General features: G+C 45.7%; 1 protein-coding gene across 1 annotated transcript in view; it reads right to left on the bottom strand.

The window, feature by feature from the left end:
- GRID1 (glutamate ionotropic receptor delta type subunit 1) overlaps window positions 1-21,700 on the bottom strand; it is an 852,065-nt gene that overhangs the window by 99,479 nt on the left and 730,886 nt on the right. The window contains exons 8-10 of the mRNA XM_014519976.2: window positions 12,685-12,786; window positions 9,605-9,802; window positions 5,981-6,305 (exon numbers count right to left, since the gene is read on the bottom strand). Of these exons, the coding sequence (XP_014375462.1) occupies window positions 5,981-6,305; window positions 9,605-9,802; window positions 12,685-12,786 (625 nt within the window). The remainder of the gene's footprint in view (window positions 1-5,980; window positions 6,306-9,604; window positions 9,803-12,684; window positions 12,787-21,700) is intronic.

Genomic DNA, 21,700 nt, shown 5'->3' with positions numbered 1-21,700 from the left:
CCCCCCCCCAGCCATGAAGTCATTTAAGATAACTACCCTCAATGTCCACAGGTGCAGGAAGGGTCTCAGAAGGAAGGGTACCCTCTGGTACTCTTACAGGAGACCCTAACAACTCCAGCCAATGAGCCTAGTTAGTGCCTGGAGTGGGGAGGCAGGGTCTTTTTTAGACACCTCGCAAAAGGTGGCCAAGAGGTGGCCACCCTGGTCTCCTCAGACCTTTAGCCAGAGGTTCTCCAGGATGTTGAGGTGGTGCCGGTCTGCCTGCTGCACCTCCAGGTCCACATTCAGGCCTGGTCCTGAACCTTCTGAATGTATACGCTCCTGCAAGGCAACCGGAGTTGGTGGATTTTTTTTGCCAGGCAGCCACATACATCAGCACCCTCAACCCTCACAAGTGCCTGGTCCTTGGTGGGAACTTTAACATCACCCTATAAGCATGAGACTAGTTGAGCAGGGAGCAGAACCAGGCTACCATGGGCGTCCTTGGGAGTAGTCCATCACGATCTCCCCTGGTGGACGTCTGGTGTGCCTGTTCCCCTACCAACCCCCCTGCCTTCACCTATGTGAGGGTGGGGCAGGAGCAGTTATACCACTCCCTGTTGGACTAGGTTTATATCTTTGCTGCATATTGCCTGGGCCCACTCCTCTGGCATCAAGCCAGCCCCCTTCAGGGATCACCATCTTGTCTGGGCCCTGGCATCATTTCAGTGCCAGTCTGCTGAAGGATTTGGGCTTCAGGGAGGCCTTCCAGGATTTCTGACTGGCCTGGTGGGAGCAAGAAGAAGCTTTCCCCTCAGCTCAGAGATGGTGGGATGTGGGGAGGGTGCGAATCCAGCTTTTTTGTTACAGCTACACTCAAGGGCACACACAACAGAGGGAGGCAGTTTGCAAGCAGCTTGAGCTGGAAATGCTAGAGCTGGAGAGGTGCTTGGCCACCATTCCAACCAACCCATTTCTCTGTGGAGAGTGTCAGGAAATGGGGGAAGAGCTTTGTGCTCTAGATGACCACCACACCCGCAGTGCATTTGTCCGCTCATGCGTCCAGCTCCTTCAGGAGATGGGTCATAGCTCCCACTTCTTCTATGCCCTGGAGAGGAGGTGGGGAGCCAAGAAGTGCATCGCCTGCCTTCTGATGGGTGATGGAACCTCCCTCTTCTCCCTGGATCTGACCAATGCTGAATCCTGTCAGACCCTATGGGAGGGACTCCCACAGGTCAGTGTGGGTGACCGGGACTGATTAGAAGCTCCTCTCACTCTGAGTTTTCGGTCTCCCTCCACCTGATGCCTGGCAACAAGGTGCTGGGCATTAATGGGCTGACTGCAGAGTTCTACCAGCTCTTCTGGGATGTCCTGGGCCCAGACCTTGCCACGGTCTGGGCCAAATTTGAGGGAAGTAGGGAGCTCCCCCTGTCATGCTGGAGGGCTGTTCTGACCCTACTGCTGAAGAAGGGGGATCCCCACAACCTGAGGAACTGGTGTCCCATGTCTCCCTGGACAGACTACAAGGTGGCAGCAAAGGCCATCTCACTATACCTGTGGTCCATGCTGGTGGACGCGATCCATCCTGACCAGATGTACATGGTGCCTGGATGTTCCATCTTTGACCACCTGTACCTGGTTGGGACCTCCTGGAGCTATCACGCTGGGAGGGCCTGTCTTTTGCCCTCCTATTCCTGGACCAAGAGAAGGCCTTTGACAGAGTGGATCACAGGTACCTCACAGGCATGCTGCGGGGCTTTGTCTTCGGGCCCTGCTTCATGTGAGCTCTCCAGGTGCTGTATACCTCTGCAGAGTGTTTGGTCAAGCTCAATTGGACCCTGGTGGAGCCCATCCCATTCAGGAGAGGGGATCCACTGGAGCACAGGCTCACTGCTCTACTTGGTGGTCTACCTGTCCCCCACAGACCTCTCCCTGCTGGAGAACTGGCACTAGCTGGAGGCAAGGGTGGTGGGGCAGTTCCGGCATGGGCAGGGTTCCTGAGATGTCTCTCTCTGTGTGGGAGAGTGCTGGTGCTGAACCAGCTGGTCCTGTCCATGCTCTGGCATCACTTACACACCCTGCCTGTGCCCCCAGAGGTCCAGGCGGGACTCCAGAGATGGGCACTGCAGCTTTTCTGGCTGGGATGGCACTGAGTCGCTGCAGAGATCCTGAGCCTATCCTTGTGGGAGGGGGGCCAGGGCCTGGTTTGCCTGAAGAGCTAGGTCCTGGCATTCCTCCTTCAGGCCCTGCAGCAACTGCTACATGGTGTCACTAGTCGCATGCCATGGGGCCACCTGGGGCATGCTTTCCTTCACCACTTCTGGGGGCTCCTATATGCCTGGCAGCTCCTCAGCCTGTGGGGATTCTGCCTGCAGGACCTGCGAGGGCTGCCAGATTTCTACTAGGACCTCCTCTGGGCCTAGAGGCTGGTCTCCACCTCCTGGTCCTCCGCAATAGTTACCCATGGTGCTGACATGCTCATCGAGCCCTTCCTCTGGAACCCCCAGCTGGAGGTGCTGATAGCAGAAGCACCCTGGTTGCAACAGAGGTTGATCCTGGCTGGTATCACCCATATTGGAGACTTCCTGGACAACGATAGGCAGGAGTGGGTGGATCCTGCTGCACTGGCCTGGAACATGCATCTACCCATGACACGTGCAACCTGCCATGTGGTCCAGGAGGTAAAATCTGCCCAATGCCCTTGCCTTTGTTGACCAGGTTCTACACGGTGATGGTCCCCAACCCTGCACCATGTCCTCCAGCCCACTGAAGTTTGTCACGGGACTGGCACCTTGCCCGGCTTCACAGTGCTCCCCACTCCACCACCTGAGTGGGCTGGAAGACACCAGACTTGTTCACTTTTCCACCATCCATCGCCACCACCTCTGCACACTTGTACCCCACACTGTTCATCATGCTGTCCTCGCATCCCACGCAGACACCAAGTGGTGGGACCTGCTTGGCAAGGGCATGGCTGGGGCACCCCAGTGGCTGAGTCTGTACATCACCCTCATCCCACAAGCCACTGGGGACCTCTGCTGGTGGCTCCTCCATGGAGCTGTCACCACAGGTGTATAAGTGGCAAGCTTCACAGACACCCCGGTCTCTTGTCCCTTCTGAGGACAGAGGGAGACCATGGCGCACACGACCCTCGAGTGCACCAGGCTGCAGCCCCTCCACCTCTGGAACCTCCTCCTGAGGGTCTTGTTGAATTTCACCCCCATCTTTTTGGTTTTGGTTATCATATCCACAGCCCCACCAAGTCCCGGGACCTCCTGGTCCACCTCCTCCTGGCCCTGGCCAAGTGGGCCCTGTACTTGTCCAGGAAGGAGGCTCTGGCCAGGAAGGTATCCAGAAACTGTAGGGCCACTTTCCTCTCCCTTGTCTGTGCACATTTCCAGGCAGAGCACCAGTGGGCAGCATCCACAGGCTCCTTGGATGCCTTTGAGGTGGAAGCAGTGGTTTCAGCCCTGGGGGCTCTGCTCGTTGTCCCCCTCAGCCATACTTATTTTCATGTTTTGACCCTCTGACCCACACAACATGCCTATCCTGTTCTTTTTCATTCACTGTCCCATGTATTTTGTTGTAACATTCACCCAGAAGTCCCCATAAAATAGGAGCTACTTGTTAGCCAGGTGGGCCTTAGGGCCCATGCTTTTTTGGATGTTACAAATAGACAGGAGCTTCTGAAGCCTAACCACTTGGTATCTGGGGACACTAGCCCCTTGTGTCAGCTAGACTACTGAAGCAGCATCACAAGTTCAAATTTTAAAATGCCCCAAAATCCACATTCATTCACAATTAGAACAAGAGAGAGAGAGAAAGGGGAATTGATCAGATGGGCAATGTTTTCTTGCTATATTTACAATGTTATTGAAATTTGGAAGCCTACCAGTGTCTCTAGCATCATAATAAAATAAACTCTAAATATCTATGTTTCAATGTTTGCTTTTGGTTTTATTATCACATGGTGGGTGTGTTAAGGGGGGAGAAGTGGAGGTTGCAGAAGCTGGTGGGAGTGGGGTGGAGGGATGTGAGTCAGTGTGTAGGTAAGTGTGGGGGGACTGTGTGTGGGGGTTGCATAGGAGGGGTGGGTCTCCTGCATGACCACTGCATGCCCCAAGAGGTGGTGGGGCACGGTGACACTAGCAGCGGCAGGAGCATGGCAGAAGCAATAAGCGGGGAGCTCCTGCAGACACTGCCGCCACTGTCAGCAGTGGGGGAAGGTGTGGTGAGCACCGACCGGGGGTCAGCAACCACCTGCAGACACCACCAGCAGTGAAAGCCGTGGCCAGCAATGGTCACTGACTGCCTGCAGATGCTGCTGGTGGCAGGGGTGGGGGTGGTGGCAAGCACCCCCCACAGTGAGGGGGTACACTGCCACACTCAGAAAGTGCACATGCACTGTGTCCAACCCCTACACATCGCCAATGGTTTCCTGCCCTCCACAGGGTGGAGCTTCCCCCCCACCCCCATAGCACATGGACTACTCTGCCTACAGGCTCCCAGGCCCCACCAGGGGCTACAGATCACCTCCAGCCCCCCACTGGCCTCCAGCCCCCTGCTCATTTCCCTGCTGATCTCCAGCCTCCGGAGGGTGGAGATGAGAAGGAAGACAAGCAGGAGGCTGGAGAGAATAAAAGAATGAGCAGGAGACTCGTTCCTCCCATCCCCCATTCATTCTCCTGCTTCTCATTTATTCCCCCTGTCCTCCATTCAATCCCCCTCCTCCCCCCACCCCCACACACACTTCCCAGCAGGAGCAGAGAATGTGCGGGAGGCTGTAGAGAGCAGAGGAAGTCTCCAGCTTATCTCCAGGGGCTTGTCTCCAGCCTCCCACTCTCTCCAGCCCCCTGCTCATTCTCCTGCTCATCTCCAGCCTTGGGAGGCTGGAGACAGCAGGGGAACAAGCAGGGGGCTGGAGACAAGTCCCTGGAAATGAGCTGGAGACATTTCCCTGTTCTCTCCAGACTCCTGCTCCTTCTCTGCTACTGCCAATGAGTGTGGGGGGCAGGGCTGAGAGAGCCAATGGGGAGTGGGAAGAATGAATGGGGAGTTGCAGAAAGTCCCCTCCCCACTCCTCCAGCCCCCAATCCCCTACCTCCCTGGCAGAAGCTGGGTCCAGGTCCCTGCAGGTTGCACTGCTACCTGTCCTGTGTGGGCAGGCAGTGTGCTTCAGGACCGGGGAAAGGGCCAACCACAGAGACACTACCAGAGCATCTCTGTGGAGGACTGTGCCTCTGTTGCCAGACCTGTATTTTCCCCCTGGGGTACTGTTTGACCCCTGGATATCCAGGGGTCTATTTTTGCTCCCCCGCTGCAAATTTGCAGTGTAAGAAATGTTTGTTTGTTCCTGCATGTGCCTTCCTACAGCATCTCAAAGGGGTTTGAGATGCTCCAAGAGGCATGTGCAGGCTCGTCTGGATGTGCCCATAGAATGCAATAGAAAAATGTTAAGCCTAAAAACCTCCGTTTAGGGGCTAAATTAACTTTATACATCTGTGCCAAAAAAAAACGTAGGGCCTGATCTTACAAAGACACAGACATCCAAGCAACCTTGCAAATATCAATGATTCATTGAATTCAGTGGGATTACATAATGAGATTTTTATGACTAAATCATCGCATGAACAAAGTAACTCTTATGAATAAAGGAATCAGGATTATATAATCAGGATCATATTTGGTACCAAATATTTTAAGAAAACAGAATTCTCTAGAATGTCTTACTTATATGCACTCATATCTTTGGAAAAAATAAATTTTAAATTATTTTTTGATGGTATGAGAAGCAGTGGAGTGTACAACCATTCAGGTTCTGTTGTTTATAAGCATAAATTATCCTAATGTAATGTGCTTTGAGCCATGGAGCAGCTCTGAAATCTACATTTCATAACATTATTTTCTAAAGGTTAACATGCACCCTGCTCTTTGGTACTGAGACTGTAAGTTCTGAGTATGATTCAATGTTATTTTATAAGCTATTAAATACTGACAGTACCTTGCTGAACGAAGGCTCCATACACAATCCAAATGGCACTGTGAAGAGTGGAGGAAGCAGAAGGACTAGACGGTGAAGAATTCTGTGCTTTGACTGCCTGGATTCGGTTCAACACAAATATCAAGACACCAACTATAGGGATGGCAGCAGCAATGCAGGCCCATACCGCAAAATCAAAAGGAGCAAAGAGAGAGAAGATGTTGATTTTCTCTTCAGGCTTCTTGATTAGAATTCCCACAGAATAATCCATGTACCGCTTGCTGAAATCAATAACACTTTCCCGTTCCGGTGTTATGGTGATGGCTGAAATGGCTAGATCAGCTCTCTGTAACAGAAATGCAACCAGTCAGAGTTGCAGAGTGGCTCTGAAGTACACATTATTATGGATTCTGTACACCTGACCATGAGAGTTACAAAATAGCCAATGGCGTATGTACATAATTTATTCTTTCTCTAATCTGATTATAAATTGAAATTTAGATGAATATCTATGTTCCTACAACCTTAATCTTTCCTTCTCAGATGCTCTCTCTCCCGTTCCTAGCTACTTATCAAGAGCACCATGAAAGCAGTTTCAACATACTCTAAGCATTGTAACACTTTGGATTTTTTTGTGTATTGGATTGCTTTTTGTGTATTATATATTGAGTCTTTACTGTTACCCATATGTAATATTTGAGTTTCTCATACACATAAAAAATTGCACAAAGCAATAATATATATTAGGAAACTATGACTTAAAACCTTAAAAACTGGAACAAGGTCTCAGATCAAGTCCTGAAATACTTTTGAACTCATTATTTAAATAGAATTCATGTTGAAAGTGGCTTTTTCATAGTTTCATAGTGCTTAGGGACAGAAGGGACCTAAACAGATCATAAAGTCTGACCCCCTGCCCTGGGCAGAAATGAGTGCGGGGTCATAACACCCCAGCCAAATATCTGTCTAGCCTACTCTTGAAGACCCCCAAGGTCAGAGAGAGCAACACCTTCCTTGGGAGTCCATTCCAGAGCCTGGCAGCCCTAACTGTAATGTAATGTCTCCTGATGTCCAGCCTGAACCTTCTCTCTAACAATTTGTGGCCATTATTCCTCATAACCCCCAGTGGGGCCTGGGGGAACAGAGCCCCACCCAATTTCTGCTGGTCCACCCTAGTGAGTTTGTAAACAGCCACCAGATCCCCTCTCAGCCATCTTCTGTGGAGGCTGAATAGATTCAGGCCCTTTAGCCTCTCTTCTTAGCGCCTGACCTGCTGCCCTTTAACCATGTGCGTGGGCCTCCTCTGGAACCTCTCAATGCTAGCCACATCCCTCTTGACATGCAGCACCCAGAACTGGATGCAGTACTCCAACTGTGGCCTGACCAATGCCTCAGAGGGGAAGGATCACCTCCCTGGACCTGCTTGTGATGCATCTGTAGATGTATGATAAGGTGCGGGTAGCCTTACTGACTGCTTCCTCGCATTGGCGGTTCATATTCATCCTAGAGTCAACAGCGACTCCAAGATCCTTTCTGCCACTGTGTTGACAAGAAGGGTGTTCCCCAGCCTATAGGTATGATGCTGGTTCCTTCTCCCTAGATGCAGTACTTTGTACTTGTCTGCATTGAATTCCACCCTATTCTCATCCACCCACCTATGTAACCTGTCTAGATCTAGCTGGATTCTGTCCCTCCCCTCCAGCGTGCCCACCGCGCCCCACACCTTGGTGTTGTCAGCGAATTTGGACAGCATGCTTTCCACACCCACATCCAGATTGCTGATAAAGATGTTGAACAGCACAGGCCCCAGGGCCGAGCCCTGGGGGACTCCACTGCCCACATCCCTTCGGGTAAAAAATGGCCTGTCCACCAACAACTCTCTGGGTGCAACCATCTAGCCAATTGCCACCCATCTGACTGTGTAGACATCAGTGCTGCAGTCACCTAATTTTTTTAAGAGAATGTGGTGGGAAACAGTGTCAAAGGCCTTCTTAAATTCCAGGAAAATGACATCCCCTCGATGCCCTCATCCAGGGACTTTGATCATAAAAGGAAACCAGGTTAGTTAGGCAGGATCTGCCCTAGATGAACCCATGTTGGTTGCCCCAGAGCATTACCTCCCCTGCTGGGCCCTTGCAGATGTGCTCCTAGATAATTTTCTCAAAATTAATTTTAAAAATTACTGTTTGTAAACAAATAGAAAATAAAAATTATAACTGTTATCAGTAATTGTCCTTTTATTTTTATAATAAAATTCCTAAAGGTATTGTAGAGATACAATTAGCAACCGTTATTGAATTTCATTCAAACAGTCAACCAGTTTGAATGAAGCTGGTTTGAACAAAATAAGAAGCAACTGAAACCAGTCCTTCAAACCCACAAAGAATAAAAGCAGCTTTCTTTTACATCATAAAAAAGCACACTCATGCTTGTACTTATGCTCTCTCTGCATGGTTCCTGTTTCTGAACATCTTTGAAAAAGGAATGGGGGCAGTGCTGGGGCAAAGTCCATTGACATGAGTGGTGAGACCAGTAACAGAACACTACATAATAGCTCACAGAAAAGCAAACTTCAAGAGAACTCCAACCACATTTTCAAATAATGAAATTCAGAAAAGCAGGCATAAATTGTGAGAACTTCTGCATATTTATCTAATATTAAAGAGTTGAGAATGTTGTGATACTGTGTGTGTGTGTGAACGTGTCTATGTGCACTGATAATTTACAACTGTGCTGATCTTTTGTTTTGCTCTAATTTTCATTTAAAACATCCTCTTCCCACTAATAACAGATAATGAGAAACCTATTACTTTTAATAAAGAATGCATGACAGGAGAGCAACCTCTTTTGCAAAGGGCAACACCATTGGATATTATTTCCTTTGATTCACCTTGTGCTACTTTGATAATGCTTGTCCCATGTTAGAAGGTAAAAACATCAACAAAACACTTTCCAATTTAAGCTCTCCTGAGGATTTGCACCAGCTACTCAGTTAATTTAATGCTGTTCAATTAACATATTCCATATTTGCAATATGACTAAGAAAAATAATATGGCCATCTTATTGTTATGACACTAAATCATCTTGAGACTAGTTTTCCTTTCTCCTTCAAGCCATTTCTCTACAATGCATCATTATTTATAACTTCTTTCTTTGTGGTCATACAATTGATCTTTATAAAATGGTACTGTTATAAAGAAAGCAAAGTCTAATAGAAACCATGTTGCAGAAACTTTTTAGTTAGTTACACCGGTATAGCAGAAAATATTTTATTTAGAATGGAAGTGGTATATACATTTTGATATCTAATTTCCATATAAGAACATACATTCCATTCTTACACATGAAAAACTTACCCTTACATGTTGAGAACATGCTGTTGTAAAAAGAATAATGCATTTTATACAATAGCCCTTATTTTAAAAGACAGGACTAAAAGCACAGAGTTTAGATATAGATGTAACAACCCAAGAAAGAGGTGACACGGTCATTAGAAATTTAGTTCCAATTCACAACTTGTATTTTGCAAGGAGGACTTCAACAACCTTTTTAAAAAACAAACAAACAAATAAATAAATAAAAAAGTAAGTCCCTTTTTTATTCCCAGAGACCTCTGATTCTTATGCTGCTGCTATTCTATGTACCTTATTGATGAGTTCTCCAATCATGCCATTCCAAGAGCTGTTTGGCAGCTGTTGTCCATATTTGCCATCAGGAGCTTGATAAATCTCATACTTGAAGCCCAGATTCTTGGCGAGGGCATCCAAGACATCAATGGAAAATCCTTTATAACGCTTTGGTTGCCCCAGTATATTCTCTGCTACCATCACAAAAGGCTCTTCCTGAGAAGAAAACAACGCCTTTAAAAAATGCTTAACAAAATGGATCTAAACTGATCTAACGTTCACCAGCAAAGTGTTTCTGCTGTAACAATACTAATACTCAAGATTCAGAGCTTGTTTCTTTAGAAAGCAATTGAATATTTATTCAAAGTATGCACCAAAATAATAACTAGAACCCCCTTTTATTACTTTTATTTTATTGCTTTATAATTATGACTAGCTTTATGGAGGCTGGTGCCTTAAATGCTTTTTCTTTTTGACTGAACAAGACACGCTTCGGGAACTATGGGAAAGAGAATCCTGTGGTGTGAGGATGTTTTAGTCTGATGCAAACTGTGTGTTCTTTGGCCAAAGGCATGGCAACCCTCCTGCTTTTAGAGCCATTGTTAGCCATATCAGCAAAGTAGTGTTGATGTCCTCTATGGATGGAGCTTCTCACCTCCTCTGTGGAGGGAAGAAGATATGACCAAAGCCATTACCAGTCAGAGGGAATAAAGATAAGAACATATGGAAAGTTGCCCTAAAGATCTAATATACTTTCCCATGTCTCTCTAATGCACTTTGATATAGGAGAAGAAATACATAGGCCATAACTTAAGAAACTTACATCCTTTAAACTGTACACTATAGGATCCTTCAGCCAACAGATAAATAATTGCTATGGGCAAAAGTTTCAGTTAGGAAGAAAAAATATCACTATGTGGTCACCCTGTTGAGCACATTAAGTAGGCATAAGGTAAGCATTCCCTTAGCAGGTATGTTTTAGTAGCTTAGCAGTGCTACAATTAAATGAAACAAGCCATTTCCTTCTGGAAATATATTCAAACCAGATTTGCTCCTAATTTAGCATTTAGCTAACTGGAACCCTTAGAATCATAGGAAAGTAGGGTTAGAAGATGCCTCATGAGGTCATCTAGTGATGCCCTCTGCTCATGGGTAGTCCCTGATTAAACCATCCCAGCCAAGTGCCCATCCAACCAGCTCTTGCAAACTTCCAAGGATGGAGATTCCAGTTTCTCCAAGTAGCCTGTTCTAATACTTAACCACCCTCAGAGTCAAATAGGTTCTCCTAATCTCCAAACTAAATTTCCCGTTGCAGGTTGAGGCCATTGCTCCTAGTCCTGTCCTCTATAGCCACAGAGAAAAGCCCATCTACATCCTTTCTGTAACTGTCCCCCAGGTATTTGAAGACTTATCAAAACCCTCCTTGGTCTTCTCTTCTCCTCTTGCTCTTTCAGCCTCTCCCCCCCCCCCCCCCCGTCTCCTCCCCCCTCCCGCTCCCTCCCCCCCCCCCCCCCCCCCCCCCCAGTTTCACTTCCCAGGCCCCTAATCATTTTTATTACTCTGTGATGGACTCTTTCCAAGCTGTCCATATCCTTCTGAAAGTGTGGGGCCCAAAACTTAATACAGTACTCCATGCAAGGCCTTACCAGTGCTGAATAAAATGGAAAAATCAGTTCCCTTGATTTACAAGTGATGCTCCTACTAATGCAACCCAGTATGCTGTTGGCTTTTTTTGCAACAAGAGCACACAGCTGCCTCATATTCATCTTACGGTCCTCTGTAACCTCCAGGTCCTTCTTTGAAGTACTGCAAACTAGTCAAGTCATTCCCCAGTCTGCATTTGTGCATGCAATTATTCCATCCCAAGTGCAGGACTTCACACTTATCCTTGTTGAGTCTCATCTGACTGATTGTGGACCTTTTCTCTAGCCTTTCTAGATGATTCTGGATTCTAGCCCTACCCTCCAAAGTATCTGCAACTCTACCCAACTTGGTGTCATTTGCAAATTTGCTAAGTGCAGACATGGTTCTTTGTGTGAATCCAATATCATTTATTAGACCAACTAAAATAGTTTGAAAATTCTTCTTTGCAAGCTTTCAGGTACAAACACCCTTCATTAGGCTGAGGAAGCATCTGCAGTTGGTCAGATGCTTCCTCAGCCTGATGAAGGGTGTTTGTACCTGAAAGCTTGCAAAGAAGAATTTTTCCAACTATTTTAGTCGGTCTAATAAAAGATATCGGATTTACCTTAAAAACCTTATCTGCCTATGTCCTTAGACCAACACAGCTACAACCTGAAATTTAGTAGGTGTGCACTCATCTGTACCATCTAAGTAGCTTATAGAGAGTGGGCCCCCGTCAACACATATGGACTTTTCCAGGGAAGCCCAGACACCCTTCTAAAACACATGCTTTAGCTTAACAGAAAGTTATGGCCTTAATGGAAGACTCATTTCATGAAATGCTATGACCTCTGCTGTACAGAAGTTGGAATTGATCATCAAACTGGTCCTTTTTGGACTTAAAAACCTATGAGTCTGTGGTGTGGGGCCTCAGCCTAGTTTTCTGCACAAGATAATTTTTATCCTAAAAAGACTATTCAAAATAAGCACCATATCTCAATGCCCATTACTCTAAATCACAGCTGTCCAACTGGCAGTCTGTAAGCTGCATCCGGTCTAAGGGGAGTTAACATGTTGACTGTGGCTCCCACCTGGCTACACTCCCTGCGTTGTTTCTGTGCCTGTGGCTGATATGGTCTCTGTACATGGGAAGAGTCATGCTATTCATGCACCAGGCATCCTTGGGAGTCCACACAGCATGGAGCTTTCATAGCATGTGGTCCAGGACCTATGAACAGTGCAGCCTACAGCGCCCAAACACACAAGATGGACACAGCCCTGCTTTAATTCAAAGACTGTCTATAAATTGATAACAGCAAAATAAAAGGGCACTGTGCATCTTTCTTGTTTATGCAACTGGTCAGACTAAGTAGATGATGTGGATTTAAAAGAGGTAAGGGGAAACATTGAGGGAATGTTCTGTCACATCATTTTTCTTTTGAATATTTTGTTCCTGAACTCAAATAGAATCATACCAAGACAGTCACCACTTTCAGTGTCAATCCTTGTAAATCAGTGCCCAGACGCCGCTCTTGTAGGCTGCCATTTAGTCCTTTTTCAGAGTCCCATGTTGCCAACTAAAACAGAAATAACACAGCGGATATGGAATGAATAATAGGTGCAAGCATTTCTAAGTTACATAAAACACTTATGTGATGTTTTATAGTTGAATATGCAGAAGGATAGCGGGGAGAAAATGAGATATTTTACTCCTCAATAGTGTTGTAATAATAACAAGTAAAGAGATCAATAAATGGACATTTTCACTGAATGTTTCTTCTTCCGTGCTTGTCACAATTAACCTGCTTTGTTATCTATAATACTTGCCATATGAGTTCATTTAAATCACTTGAACTAACTTTTCTTTTTGGCATAATCCTCAAGATTATCTATGTTCCTACCACCCCACCTCTCCTTCGTTGATCCCATCTCCCCCATTTCCTGCTGCTTATCAAAAAACAGATTTCTTATTCGGCTGCACAACCCTGCAGCTCAAAGATGATGATAATCTTGTGGTTCATAGTTGAGTGAAAAACCTTGACATTGTTATTATCATGTGCAATGCACTTTCCTTCTATCTGCATGGGTAAGATTCTTAGATTTTTTTGCAATCTTGTTTAAAGAGCTATTTTCTTTCCTTGTCCTATTCCTCCTCTTCTGTCTCCAAAAAAACCTATCAAATCCTTTTCTTTTGAGCAACAAGGCCACTGAAGATCAAACATCCCATAATTCCTGAAACATACGGTTTGATGCACCCTGTTTAAACTCAGCCCTGCAATACTCACTGTCTCTAAATACATTATTTTTCAGGTAAATATACTGCATTAAACTGAACAGCATTGAGTTTTCTGACAGAAGGTTTAAAGCAGAAGTCATTCTCCAAAGGGCTATTAGTTCTTCATAATAAATATGCTCCCCAAAGTCAGTAGCTCCTTTTCACTTAAAATAGAAAATCAAGAAATCATTTATTCTTAGTGGGTAATAAATGATACAGAGGTCCAAATCACTTACATTTGTTGTCAGTTCTTCCTCTTGAAGTTTAATAATATGCTGTGGTATATAAAATTATAATTGGTCTTATAATTAAAAATTAAATGGTCCTTAAAATTATAAATGGTCCAAAGACCTATGAGATGTGATTTCCTCCTACTCAAAGTTAATCCTTAGCATGGACAGATCCAGGATGTGGTGTGGGGAGTGGTGCAGAAGCAGTCACCCGCACTGCAATGGTGTCAGGACCCCCCACTTCCAGTCTCCAGCACCCTAAACTGGTAGGAACACCCACTGCAGCAGCCTGTGGGGACTTTTTTATGTCCTCAAAGCACATAAGAGTCCCTACCTTCCCCTCCATGCTCAGAGGCACTTCTCCTCCCCTCCCCTCCCCTCCCCTTTCACCCTTCCCTTCCTATTGCTATTGCTTTCTCCACTGCCCCAGGGGCATGGAAGCTTCAAAACCACTCCTGCCCATTCCAGCTGAGGTATGTGTGGGCTGGGAACCGCAACAGCTGCAGCTAGGCTGACCACCCATCCACTTGTAGGCTGGCAGAGTTCCAGCCTGCAAGGGGCTGCTGGGAGAAGGATGAAGGGGGCACCACATGCATGTGTGCACCTGCATACATGAATATGGTGGGCAATACAGCCAGGCAGTATGGAGAACAGTTCCCTGCAGCTAAGTCTTTTGGGGAGGGGAAAGATTGAGGCCTCCACAGTTTGGGGAAGAGTAAGGCAAGGGATGAGGGCATTGCTCAGCAAGGGCAGTGCATGAGGCTTGGGGCTGGTGTGGGGGGAAGCTCCCTATCATTGCATGCACCCCATGAGGGAATATGAGGTGTATGTGGCCCCCAGATTTGTGCACAGGGTGGGGTTGGATGTGGGCTGCCTGAAGGGAGCTGGGGCTTTTTGACCTGTTGCCTTGCTCCCAGGAGCCTCTCGCTGACTGCACTGCCATGGCAAGGCACCTCCTGGCTTCCTGGCAACAGCGGGGGGGAGGAGGCATGGCAGCATGGAGTTATACTCCCTGCTGCTGCTGGGCGGGCAGGAGACATGCAGCTGGTGCAGGGGTCCTGGAGGAAAGGCAGCAGGACAGGTAGCCCTGAGTCCATAGTAGGCAGCCCGTATCCACTCCTGCTCCATTACACTCTGCTCCAGCTGTGCAGCTGGTGTAGACGGGGAGGAGATGGAAAGGTGGGACACATGTCCTCCTCCCTATTTTGAAAAGGTGGTCACCCTCGCTGTAGCAGGAAGATGGGAAGGGGAGTGGTTCCCACACCCTGCCTGGTCTCCCAGGCATAGGGAAGGGGAACCCCCCTGCCCATCATCTCTCTTGCTTTCACTGTTCCCAGCTGAGCTAAAGGTCTCCACCCAAAGACCTGCTTTAAAGCTTTATTCCACCCCAGACCAAGGGAAAGCAGAAGCATCAGGAGGGGGAGGGTGGAGAAGGGATGGAAAGGGGACATGCTTGAGCAATAAGGGGAAGGAAGGGGGTTCTTTTGTGCTTTGGAGACTTTAAAAATGTCTTCAGAGGCTCCCAGGCTGGATCCAATCTGAAAGGGGGGTTGCAGCCCCTCAGGATCCACCCCTGATCCTTAGGATAAGTAGCCAAAATCTTCCTGAGAAAGAACATAATATGGTGATAATGTCACTGGTTAAACTTTAATTTAACAGTGGCAATACACAACCCAAGAACAATAACAAGAACAAATTTATACTTTTATTTGCTCAGCAATAGGCTGATGATTAGAAGTGAAACAAGGGAATACTCAACTGTAATAGTGATCACATAGCTCCATGTCAGGTGAATGTTTTGTTTGTCATACTGTTGTAAATGGACAGTTTAGTTAGTGTGGGTATCAGAAAAAGGTTCATGTCCTCTGAAAATGGGAATAGTGTAAGAAAAGTGAGACCTGATGTACTTTAAGAATTCCAAGTGCTGAGGGCTGCATAGGCATGAGTACTATTTGCCTTCCTAATGACATTCCCAAAATCCACAGTAAGCCAAATTTGAAGCTTCTCAACCTGTGATATAATTTTGGAAATGCTGCCTTGGGATATGCTATCACTTGCAGTAGCCCCCCTGAGCAAAGAAAGCTAGTTAGTGAAATTTAGAAGAAAATCTAGCTTTTCCATTTAATGTAATATATTTGTTCATAAAAGATGTCAATATTTTACTCATTTTTGTTAACATTCCATGAAAAAAATCAGATTCTCATCTTCCATCAATTGGCATATCTCAGTTTATTTAAAGGAAGTTAGGTGACTTTGCATTAGTTAAAGATATGGCTGCAGATTTTTTAGAAAAGGATAGCGAAGCATACTTTCTTTTCACCCCTTTTAATTATTAAATTAAGAATACCTTGCCCCACCTATATAAGGATTTTTTTCATGAGGCTATACCTTTTGAATATGGCAACCTATTTCAATTTTAAATATATTCCATGCCATACCTGTTATGCTCGGAACTTTCAAATAGGACCAGGAAATATACCACACAAATATAAATCTATGTTTTTGCTTTAGTTTAAAAACAGGAGCACTGGCAGAGAGGGCTTTGGTTCCTCATATATGAGACGGATGAGGTTGAGGAGCAGGGTAATATATCAAAACCATTTTTGTGGTTTCCTTTATATCACTCCTGCCTGCAACTGCACAATTTTGTATGCAGAAGTAAATTTTCCAGTCTATAAAAAGTAAATGATGCAGATGAGATTGATAAATGGAACATGAGGAAAACCTTTCACCAAAAGGGATTTTTACTCTGAATTTTTGTGCTTCAGACCATCTCATTTTTCAAAAGTGTGTCAATTTTGACTTCCATTTGTTCTTGTGGACAGAATGTTTTTTGTTTTTTTTTATAGGATTGATGAATTTACAGATACAAACACCAATTCTTGACAGCTGACCTGTCAAGATTCAGTGCCTGAAAAACGAATTTCCAGCACTGTTAAACAAAACAAGTGCTGCTTCTGTTTGATAAGACTGTTACAGCTTTCACTCTTCGTGGAAATGTATTATGTTCCTACCAGCTACGTGAAGGCAAAGGTTACAGCACAATCATCCACTGATAGGAAATACATAGCTTCTAAATCTGATTATGACAAACAACTACTTGCAAGACCAGCCACTTATAGAATAAATTTTATAAACCACTGGTCTCTATAAAATATACTTGCTGAAGCAACCCAGAGTATTTTTGATTCTCCAGTTACTGAATTGTGGGGTTTAGGCTTCCTGAAAGCACATTCAAGTAAGCTTTTCACTTTAAACTTTGTAGCTAGGCTCTCTTTCTTCTTATAATTGTTTGCATAAAAAAGGTCAAATAACACTAAAGCCTAAACTAGGAAAACAACTATAATTCTTGATGAAATACTACTTTCTTTGAAAATTCTGGCTGACCATCTTTGACCTGAACAGCAGAAAAAAGTTGAGAGAAACTAAGAACTGTAACATGATTCAGAGCCCATAAACACAACCCATAGTCATAAATGTACATTTCACCATACTATAGTAAAACAACTACTATTTGTCTACTAATCTGGTAATGCCACATCGCAAAAGGTGTCATTGTATGAGGTGTTGGAAGCATCTTGCCCACATTTTCTGATGGGGAAGTGAAATAAATATGAAGCACTCAATGTGTTTTGGGCTCCCATCAGTAAGTCAGAACCAATCAGCTACCAATGGGAGTTCAAGTCATAAAAGTCAGTCAGGATTGGTCCCTTACTTACATAATTAGCCCAGCTACATCAGTGTATCTGATCATGATTTCACACCATAAAGTATCTAGAATAACTACACAGATATCAATGTAGAATTGATGAGAATAAGAACAGAACCTGATAAACTGAGACAGTTGTTAAAAATATAATCTTTTAATACAAACAAGCTACACAGAGATATACAAGTATTGCTACCCTGTTTTCACCTGAGCAGTTAGTCCACATTTCAGGAGAAAGTAAAATGATAAAATCAGTTATATTTGTAGTACAGGCTTTTTATTTATAAAGAGTGTATAAATCCTGTTTTCTTGCCCATAGCTCCGTGCCTCTGAGTCTTAAGTTACACCAAAAACTCCAGAAATCTCTTGGGAGCATTTCTGCATCTTTGGAGAAAGCCAGCTTCAGTGTGGTCCCCAGGCTAAGACTGCCAATTCCTGAGGCATGCAGGATCAGGCCCCTGATACCCTGGTGTGTCTGCCTGGGGCAACTGAAGAGTATCGGCAGTTCTGTCCTGGTCATGCCCTTCTGGCTTAAAGCAAATATATAATTAGCTGCAAAATAGGGGCAAAAAAAGCATGCCATCTATGTTGCAGCCACACATTTTGGGCATTTGAGGCATGACAAGGGGCATGGAGATCTGTCTGCTTAGCCTTTGTGTCACTACGAATATTTTTTATGGTGGCACAAAGTTGATGTCTTTGTACACCCTATGCCTGTTCCTGTGGTGTTTCCTGCTTCTCCCTCACATGCACATATTGTTACTAAAACAATAACCAGCAAACACAGCCTGCCCTTTTGCAAACAGTTTAAATTCCTGAACAGCACTACATGTGCTATTGTTGTAGGCTTTCCATGAATCCAGGAGTCTCCTGGATTGCCATTACAATTATATCTTGTCTGAAGTGGTGACACATCTGTTGGTGGTTTCTATTCTTTCAGCTGCCTGATTCCAGAAAGGTGTGTAATGGTTCATTACAACTACTTTAAATGAAGGGCAGTACTTACAGCCCTTGATTTCTACAGAACAGCATAGTAAGTGTAACACTATAGGTGTCTATAGTAACAAGAGTTGGATAGATAACTGGTTTTGTGTCCTCTGAAAACTATTGATATTTTAAAATATTTCCCATTGTATACTGGCATGTGACAGAGACCTTACAAGCTTTTTCACAAAAAGCATGAGAGAATCTCAACCAGGAATAGCCAACACCCTGATAGTTAGAGCAAGCACTGAGAAACCTGTGTTCAAGTTCCTGGTTAGAGTTGCATAGAGTACAAGGACTTGAGCCTTGCACGTTAGATTCAGGTTCTCTCCTCGTCTCCTTCAGTTTCTTCTTATGAAGCTACTTTGAATAAATAATCAAATAGTCAGTAGCGGGTATTTGATTTTAGTTCTCTCACCTCTCAAGTTACTGCCATAACAGCGGGTTACAATCAATCTCTTTCCAGTCCAATATACAGGAAGGAAAATTGGCCAGTTCTCATCTAATACAGACAGCTGGGAAATTGGTATTAGCATAAAAAGTGAATATTTATGCTCCTAAACTAATGACTGGCTGATAAGATTAAGAATATTTTTTGTTCATCTTATCTGATTCCACAAAATGGTTTCTTGTGTCTTCCTTCAAAGTGTCTCATAGTCATCCCACTGAGCTAATCCTACATGCTATTCCTATGTTGCAATGTAATCCTACCTGCTTACAATATATTGTTATAGGGGAGTTACTTTTAGATATTTATTAGATATTGATTTTATTCTATAAAATCATTGAAATGGGGACGAGCAGATTCCAGTTTAACCCATGCTACAGCCTGGATTGTGGGGAGCCAGTCAGGGAGAAGTAGCAGCAGTGCAAACACAGCTTGTAGCTGTCCACCTCTGGTGCAGCTCCCCACTGGCTGGAAGCTGCACACATGCTAGAGCTGTGGAGCAAGCAGCTGGGGAGAACCAGTGGCAGCAGTGGGAACATAGTTCCAAGATGTCTGGCCCCAGAACCCCTCCCATCTGGCTGGAAGCTGTTCTCCTGCCCCAGCCAGGGAGCTGGGGGATAAAAAGGTGGTAGCAGCCCCCATCTGCCTGGCCCTGGTTACAGGAAAAGCCCTTTCACTGCTGATACACCAAAGCCTCCTGAAAAATGCTGGACTGGAACTGAATTGTTCTGACCCATGGCTTGAACAGTTGCCAGTAGGCCTGTGCAGAGTGGCAATTATTTGCATCAGATTCCGCTGATTCGGAGGACAGTGATTTGATTCGGAGATTTGAATCATTGTCCTGATTTGATTTGGCCAAATCAGATCCAAAAGATTTGGCGCTGTTTCAGAGATTCGGCCATAGACTAAACAAGCAGCTGACACAGCTACCTCCAGTTGGTAAGCCTGTTGGGGTTGGAGGAGGCAGAAAGAAAGGGGCGTGGAAAAGGGAGGGATTGGGGCTGGGAGAAGCTGCCCAACCAGGGCGGGGGGCACGTTACTTGGGAAGGTGAGGGCCGGATGTGGGTATGGCAGTGCTTGGAGTTGGGGTTCTGCCCTGCTGCCGCTTGCCCAGCTGGGGCAGGGGAGGGGCGGGATGTGGGTGCAGCTCACTCTGGGTGGAAGGGAGCAAGCAGCAGCAGGGTAAAGTCCCCACTCCCAGCACTGCTGCATCCACATCCTGTGGCTACCCATGCTGGCTGGCAACTGGTGGCAGGGCATAGCTCCTACTCCCAGTGCTGCTGTACTCGCATCAGCACTGGGAGTGGGGGCTCTGCCCTGCTGCCGCTTGCCAGCTGGCTCAGGGGGACACAGGATGCAGGTGCAGCAGCACTGGGAGTGAGGGCTACACCCTGCTGCTGCTTGCTCCCTTCTGCCTGGAGAGAGCTGCGCCTGCATTGCGCCCCCCCGCGCCCCCGCACTGGCAGGGCAAGTAGCAGCAGGGCATAGGCTCCACTCCCAGTGCTGCCACACCCACATCAGTGCTGGGAGCAGTGACTATGCACTGTGGCCACTTGCCAGCTGGCGCAGGGAGATGCAGGATGCAAGCAGGGCAGTGCTGGGAGTGGGGACTCTGTGATGACACCACTTGCCAGCCAGCATGGGGAGGGGTGTGGGATGCAGGCACAGCAGCACTGGGAGCAGGGACTCTGCTCTGCTGCTGCTTGCCAGCCAGCATGGTTTGACACAGGATGCAGGTGTGGCAGCACTGGGAGCAGGGGCTATGCCCTGCTGCTGCTTGCCCACTTCCGCATGGAGAAAGCCACGCCTGCATCCTGTCCTTCCACCCCCCTGGCTGGGCAAGCAGCAGCAGGGCAGAACCCTTGCACTGAGCGCTGCTGCGCTCACATCTCGTGCCCCACCCCCTGCCCGAGTAACGTGCCCCCCACCCCAGCTGGGCAGCTTGTCCCAGCCTCAGCCAGAATCCCTCCCTCCCACACGCCCCTTCCCTCCCATAACCCCAACAGACTTTATTTTCTCTAAACAGTCTATGGCCAAATCACGGAATCTTTTCCAAATTGATTCAGATACTTCAAATCAATTTGGAGCTTTTAGTTTGATTCAAATTTGGAGATTCGGTCCCCTCTAAATCAAATTGGCTACCAAAGCTTCACACAACCCTGGTTGCCAGCCCCTGGAATACAATATCTTCACAAAATTCCAGTGGAAATCTGTGTTATATACTTAATCTTTTACTATTTACCTCCATTTTTGACTTTGGAAAATATTCCTCCCTTTCTGTTCTTTCTCCCTGTGGAACTGAACATGCAATACTTAGGAGAGAGTAGGGTATTTTTTCCCCAACTTAGAAAATAACATAAAGGAAAGACAAATTGTTCTTTATGAAATGGATAATTAGCTCTACCAAAAATGCATTAAACATAAACAATATTATTAAAAAAGCATAAATGTTCAGCTACATAATGATGTACATTCAATGATTTTAATTTACAAGGAAATCTATTTAAAAGCCACTTTCAAACCTCTCTCTCTCTCTCTGTTTTTTTTTTATATACATACAGCAAATTTTGTAAGCCAAATGCCAGCAGCCTACATTCAGCTAATTAGTGTGGAATGTACAAACATAGAAAATAAATAGTTAATGTTACAATGTCATAGTTCTAGAACATTATACCAGATAATTAAGTATTTGCTGTGTTGATAACAATATGCCTTGCCAGCTCTTTATTATTCTTCCTAAAAGGTACTGGCAAGCTTGATAGATGCAGATATTTACCTTCCCCCCCGCCCCCCTTTGCTAAGTGTGATGACTGCAGGGCTTGTTGTCACTGTCCTGAGCTCATTT

The sequence above is a fragment of the Alligator sinensis genome, unplaced genomic scaffold, assembly GCF_000455745.1.
Source record: "Alligator sinensis unplaced genomic scaffold, ASM45574v1 scaffold94_1, whole genome shotgun sequence".
NCBI classification, from domain to species: Eukaryota; Metazoa; Chordata; order Crocodylia; family Alligatoridae; genus Alligator; species Alligator sinensis.
Note: the sequence above shows the minus strand (reverse complement) of the source record. Positions and strands in the feature narration are given on the sequence as shown.